Source organism: Esox lucius, chromosome 18 (genome assembly GCF_011004845.1).
Source record: "Esox lucius isolate fEsoLuc1 chromosome 18, fEsoLuc1.pri, whole genome shotgun sequence".
NCBI lineage: Eukaryota > Metazoa > Chordata > Actinopteri > Esociformes > Esocidae > Esox > Esox lucius.
This window is the reverse complement of record NC_047586.1, coordinates 17612452-17619667: the sequence shown is the minus strand read 5'-3', so window position 1 is coordinate 17619667 and position 7216 is coordinate 17612452. Positions and strand designations below refer to the sequence as shown.

Genomic DNA, 7216 nt, shown 5'->3' with positions numbered 1-7216 from the left:
AGCCCACCACAGCCCACCACAGCCCACCATAGCCCACCACAGCCCACCACAGCCCACCATAGCCCACCACAGTCCACCACAGCCCAGTGAAAATGGAAGGGGAGGGGGGGTGAAGGGGGAGGTACGGGGTAAAAATAATTTTGTCATTCCTGGTGGACACTTGTTAAATATGAAGGGCTGGAATCATTGCCTGTCAAGATCTGTACTCCATTGTCATGTTAATACCTCAAGGGGGAGGTGTGTGTTTGTCGCTATATGTCCCAATGTCCAGTGGTGGGGTTTCCTAAAAGCAGGGAAGAGTAGAAGAATGTCCCATGCTGGAGCTGTTGTCAGTCAGGATTCTAACTACCTTTGACTGTTGATAGTTCCTTTGCGGTTCCTCTTGATGAAAAGTCGCGACATGAACCCGGCTATGGAGTAATTAAAGACTAGTTATTGCAGCTGGCCTGGTTGGCAGCATTCATGAGAGGTGTAAAGATAACTAGTACTAGGAAACAGGGGTAGTTGGCGCAGTGCTAATGTTTTATCCTGACAAAATATATTTTATGAAATCACATGGACCCAGAAATAAAGTTTGAACGTTAGTTAACTCTATTTCTTCCATTAGTACGTTTAACGTAATGACGTCATACCCATACATGACACCTCGCGTTAAACATTGTGTCAAACCAGGATGTCCCCAAAATGACCTATGGCGAACATCAGGGCGTAACTTAATATTCAGGAAGCCCATATTAACTGACCAATAGTGAACCTCGGTGGACGTAACTTTATATTCAGTGGCGTAACTTAATATTCAGGAACCCGTATATTAAGTAACGCCCAGCTATGCAAATATACCTTATTGCAATCGATACCTTCCGCGTATATTGGCGGAAGTGTCTGTGGATGGCATAAAATAAGGGCCTGACAGAAAAAGATTTTGTTGCCTAATAACGAATGGGGCAGTTCAGTGGTTTAAACCAATAAACCACGAAACCAAGCACATCTGAATACTTTGTGATAACCTGTTGACGGGTGAGTCTTATACACTCTCTTTCATTAATAAACGAATAATTAATAATCGAACTACAGATTAAAAACAAAGAATGCGGAATAAGTAACATAGTTTACGATGGTTTGCAGTTTTAAGGTTTGATTGTTATATAGGTATGTTTCCCAAGGCCAAATGTCAAACGAACAAGTGTTCATGAAACAATTAAGTGTTCTTGAAATACACGTGCTTATTTGAGAAAATGTTCGCGTTAAATCCATCTCCGATCATCAACGAGTAATTTGTGTTTCGAGTTATTTTTATATGTTTAGTCCGGATTAAGTTCTCACCTTTTCCGGAGAATCAAAAATCGTTTTTGTGTTTTCTAGTGCGGGCAGTGTCTACGAAACTCATTTCCGAGTGCTAAAATCTCCCAAAATTTTAGGTGAAATCGACCTACAACCAGACAAAGTCTGGCTCATTCATTTTATATGAAACTCCTCGGGAGGACACGTTTAAAAAACAAACAAAAAAAACGTCCTTTGGTGTGTAACGAAAGAGAGCCTTGAACACATTTCCGTATTCGAAGGTATACAGTTTAAATGGGTTTCATGCAATGTTTACTTTCAGGTACCAAGATTAAACCAAATTAAGAAATGAAAGAACCGTACATTTCTCTCCATTAAGGATACAATCATATTATATGTACTTTTGAGGATATTCTGACATTTCCTTCACTTCGCACATCATAAGGACTGTGTTTACCAGTAGGGATAGAGAATATGTGAGCAGTGTAACTTCTCCTATAAAACGTGCACATATGGCTGGAAATCTAGGTAGGCTGGGAGTTTAATGTAGGCTGCGAATTCGGATATTCGACTTACATTCAACTGAATTCGCTTTAATAGTAGAGTATTTAATAGCTACATTTCTGCATATGTTTAAATAGCCAACGAAAAAGTTGCTTAAGCCTATTGCCTGTGGGTTAGAGAAACATCTCATTCTGAATAGCCTAATAAAAACGACGTACCTACGTAGTGTACTGTATTTAACATGTTATAATATTGCCGTGATTCTTTCTACTACCAAAATGTAGCTCAATATAAATTATTAACAACGTATCACTTGCTTTGAGAAACTGCCCAAGATATTCTGTGTACTGTGATATTTTGGGATTATGATTAAGCTATGCTAACATTTCACTGCACTTGTATTATAGTTCATAGTTGTACAAATAAAATATTGAATATTGCTTAATTATAGAAGACCGGTGCTGAGTCCAAGGGCGTAGATTTGGTTTGAACATTGGGGGGGTTATTGTTATTGGATCATCTTTCTTTCTTTCTATATGCTTTAACTGATTACAAAATCAACATATACAAATATGAAAGAGACAAAATTTAGACATTTATTTTAAGATTTTTACATTCCATTTTAATGCATTTAATTTTTTTAAAGGGAAACACATGGGCTCTTGAACAACTGTAAACATTAAATTTAGATACACCACTTGCTCAAAGGCACAGAACAGTGATTATGATTACACAGTTTGCGTCTCTCACAACCAACAACAAATTCTTGGCACACCAACTTGTTGTCTAAGAGGTCCAACTTGTCTTGGTGGACATGACAAACTGCCACATGATTCTGTCTCTTTTGTGACATACTTGAGCGTAGCCAAGTTTTTAATCTTCTTAGGGCGCTAAAGCTCCTTTCTGCTTCAGAAGATGACACTGGTACAACCAAAAGCAACCTGACCAGAGTTTCCACTTCACTGAATAGGCCACGGATAAGTGAGCTATAAGTTAAATACATTGAAATGGAGATTAGCTAGCTAAAATATATCTGGTTTCACTGGTGTGTACTTAGCTATTACACAATATTCTCATACCTCATTCTCAGTACATGGTTGTTGTTTTTTTACATCCCTCTCTGACCTGCAGTTAAATAAAGTCCGCTGTGCAGAGCTTCTCTTCATTTTTGAACGTTACCCGTCGTCGTGACTCGTGTGCTCTCCACTCGCGTTGTTTTGGAAAAAGTGCGCCTTGGGCGTTACCAATCGGTTCAATGGAGGGGAGTATTATTATTATTTTTTTTCCTATTTGATTATGACAAACTCATATTTGAGTAGGAACAATTATTGTTACAAAATATATGAATTCTTCATACTTTTCATTTGATCTACTGTAATTCTCATGTCGAAATATTGGGGGGGTTGTAACTGATGGATTTGAATATTGAGGGGGTTACCTCCCCCCCATCCCCCCCATAAACTACGCCCCTGGCTGAGTCAATCTCTTCACATCAGTGAGAAATACAGCTCCCCTTTGTTTTGATACGTGTAGCCTGTACAGCTATTTGTACACCAACTGGAAAGATGTCGTTTTTTAAAATATATATTTTTTTACACATTTGGACACATGGATGTTTGAGCAAAATTCCAACCACATTGAGTAATGTAAACCAATTTAACAAATTAAACAATTTATGAAATTAATATAAATACAATTTTAATATAAATACAATTTTAATATACATGGAAAAAGGTACTCCCCTACCATTATGTAACCCAAACAATAAAACAAATTGGCTTAAATTTGAATCCGGTGCACCTGAACGGGTGAAGTCATTAAAGTCATTAGAGTAACTTCGGAGGGTCCATACTTCCATTACGTTTAAAAACGTAGTCTGGTTTGGTCTAAAGAATATAGCTGTGTGCTGACGACAGGCCCAAATCAAAATTCTTATTTGAAACCATTTGGAATTAAATATAATCTTAGGAGGCACACTTCAGGGTTTTGGGACCATGCTGTAAGGATGTCTTGGGCTGCTCTGCTGTTAAGATGAACAATTGAAATGTAATTACATTCTCTCTTTTTGCAGGACCAAACATGCTTTCTGGATGGTTACGTGTCATACTGTTCTCAGTTGTGTGTTTAGGAGGATTTCTGATTCTATTTCTAATGTACTATAAATCGGTTCCATCTCGGCTCTGCCCTCCCCATCCTGCTGTGTCAGTTTCTTACTCAAGGAAACATGAGAACAGCTCCTTGTCTAAGAAGCAGCCAGAGAAACCCATGATGCTTTTGTGGTTCTGGCCTGAAAATCGCAAATTTGATTTTAGTGATTGCGCCACTTTGTTCAACATCGATGGTTGCCACCTGACAGATGATCAATCTCTTTATGAAGAGGCGGACAGTGTGCTCATTTTTCACAAATCCATCAAAAACGATTTAACCAACTTGCCTTCAATTCGACCACCATTCCAGGAGTGGATCTGGTACCACATGGAATCACCTACAAACACAGTAAAGATACCGGGTATAGAGAACCTTTTCAACTTGACCTTGAGTTATAGGGAGGATGCAGACATCCCTGTGCGTTGGCGCTTGACCGCAAGGAAAGGCATGGGTGAGGACTTCGTTCTGCCAAAGAAGGATAAACTAGTTTGCTGGATTGTGGATGACAACAACGCTGAAACCGAAACGGGGGTAAGGAGTAAATATTACAGTGAACTTGTTAAATATATTAAGGTGGAAGACTTGGGTAATTTAAGATCTGAGGACTACTTTTCAGTACTCTCCAGCTGTAAGTTTTTCCTGTCCTTTGAGAACTCAATCCACAAAGACTACATCACTGAGAAATTAAATGGACCACTTGTAGCCGGTACTGTGCCAGTAGTATTAGGCCCACCGCGACAGAACTATGAGGTCTTTGTCCCTGGAGATTCCTTCATCCACGTTAATGACTTTCCCAATGCCAAAGCAGTGGCAGAATTCCTCCTGAAGTTGGATAAGGATGACTCTGCATATCTGCGCTACTTTCAGTGGCGTAAAAACTTCTCTGCTCAGCGCCATCTGGTTCAGCTAAATCAAGAATTCATCCAAGCTATTTGCTATGCCTGTGACCATGTAGGCAAACACAGAGATTACAGGGTTGTTCATGATATTTACAAGTGGCATTTTGGGTGAACAGTCACTTAATGATTAGCCATTGAGAATAAACATGCAATGGTTAGTATCTTAACATTCACATTGCCACATTATCCTATATTTATGTTAAAGAAAAGGCTGTATATATTTCTGGAGTCAGATACTTAAAAAATATTCATAGGTTCATCATCAAGCATATTATAAATGTTTTTTTTTTTATCTACAATGTATGTGAATTATGTGTATTTTTAATAACTTCATCTATATTAAACATTGATGTCAATTGTTTTTAAGTAGATGCAGGGCTTAAATGGGTGCGATGGGTGTTTCCACTGTGTGAATTTCATCATGGCAACTCAGTAGTGTGTTTGGCCCCCATGTGCCTGCATGCACTCCCTGACAGTAGCCTGCTGGAGGTCATTTTGTAGGGCTCTGGCAGTGCTCCTCCTGTTCCTTCTCACACAAAGGAGCAGATACCGGTCCTGCTGATGGGTTGGTGCACTTCTATGGCCCTGTCCAGCTCTCCTTGTGTAACGGTCCATTTCCTGGGGTTTCCTCCATGCTCTTGACTGTACTATGAGACACAGCAAACCAGTGTTGCCAAATGCGGATGTTTCCAGATAGGGTTGTATAGAAGTAGCGTTTTGGCTGTTTATATGGACTCTGCAGGTTGATTGGCCAGTATATTGTCAGTGAAATTTGGCAACCCTGGGTGTAACGTCAGATCTTGTCGGCTAATTTGCTAAGGATCTGAACTGTGGAAGATACTTAAGCTAGCTAACAAAACAAAAATGGAATGTAAATGTGTCTGCTACTCAGAGAATTGAATTACATTATAAAAATGTAATCTAATGATATGTGCCCTTGAAATGTCTTTAGTAAAGTTGTTGAGCAGTAGAAGCATGAAAAAGATCTGACATTACAATGAAGGGAGCAGCATGTTGATTACCTCTTGTTGATTACATCCCCTGAATCAGCACCCAACCCCCCTGTTGGGGTTTGTTTGACCAAATGTTTATTTTTTATTAAATATCAATTTTAAATTACTTTTATTTTAAAATAAACATTTTGTAGGATTAAGAAATTGTTTTAAACTTGTTTTTTCTTTTACATATTTTTTTTACATTTCTCACTTCTCAGCCCAGCAGTAGCTAGTACAACTAAAGCCAATGCAACAGTTGTATTCAGTTAGCTGAGCTGTTTATTTCTCAGGGTTACTGGTTTGACTTGATCGTCCTTCTATCACAAATTACTATCTACAGTGAAACATTACCAACTATTAGCAAACTGAGCAATTATTTATTCAAGTTGGCATATCTGTCTTCAGGACTAAGCTACCTAGAAATGAGTTGTGTCATCGGATGCTTAAGTGACAATGTTTTAACAACATTAAATGTTTAAAAAACAAAACGTAAAGGCATGACTCCTTTTGTATTTTCTTTTCAAGCAATCATGGAAGTGGCCATTTGTATGTTTTCATACTCTCAATGAATTTGAGGGAATTAAGTAGTTGTAGAGCAGGATGCATGGTTCAGGGTTTACAAGATCAAGAGAAGCGTAACCAAGTATTTTCTGTTTAGTTGTAACCCCATCTGTACTTGACCAAATGAAGGAGGCTTTTCACTGCATGAACATGCTATAATGCAGCTAAATAATTTACCAAGTTTTCAGAAACCCCCAATTAAGTCAATGATCTCCAGCCTGTGGGTCAGATGATACCTTTTGTTAAATGTATCTTGTCCCAGAGACTTTCAATGCGAGGATAAAAATGTATGCATGTTTTTAAACCGCTGGTTGAATAAGAATATTTCTTAACTGTTGTATATTATATCTAATGTGTTCACTATATGAAAAGCTGACCAGGATGAATAATCTGGTGAAGAAAAAAACTATTTAGTTTGTAGTACATTTTACTATTTTGGCATGACAGAATTGAAGTGTTGGAGGCCTCCTTTCTTGATGTTTTTAGTTTTTATCGGCTGCCAAAGACCTATTGTGAGCGTAGCCACAATAAGAATAAGTTGCAACACTGGAATTTGCATTTTGCTGTTAGAATAAGTCTAAAGGCTGCAGTCATGCTCCAGTTCTCATTGATGGCACTGAGGTGGAGCGTGTGTCTGGCTTCAACTTCCTGGGTGTCCAAATCTCTGAGGACCTCTCCTGGACCCTCAACACCTCAACCCGGGTCAAAAAGGCACAGCAGCGCCTGTACTTGTTAAGGCGGCTGAAGAAGGCCAGGCTGTCTCCCAGAATCCTTGTGAACTTCTTCCGCTGCAGAATCGAGAGAATTCTGACAAACTGTGTGGTTTGG

At 38.8% G+C, this 7216-nt stretch overlaps 1 protein-coding gene across 1 annotated transcript; it reads left to right on the top strand.

The window, feature by feature from the left end:
• The first annotated feature begins 848 nt into the window (after window positions 1-848).
• On the top strand, window positions 849-5312 carry LOC105017585 (4-galactosyl-N-acetylglucosaminide 3-alpha-L-fucosyltransferase 9-like). Its single transcript, XM_010882293.4, has 2 exons — window positions 849-1017; window positions 3857-5312. The coding sequence occupies exon 2, from the start codon at window positions 3865-3867 to the stop codon at window positions 4942-4944; it is 1080 nt and encodes a 359-aa protein (XP_010880595.2). The 5' UTR covers window positions 849-1017; window positions 3857-3864; the 3' UTR covers window positions 4945-5312.
• Window positions 5313-7216: the final 1904 nt, after the last annotated feature.

Coding starts and splice junctions, on each gene's coding strand:
- LOC105017585 (XM_010882293.4), top strand. CDS start 3,865: ATGCTTTCTGGATGGTTACGTGTCATACTGTTCTCAGTTGTGTGTTTA.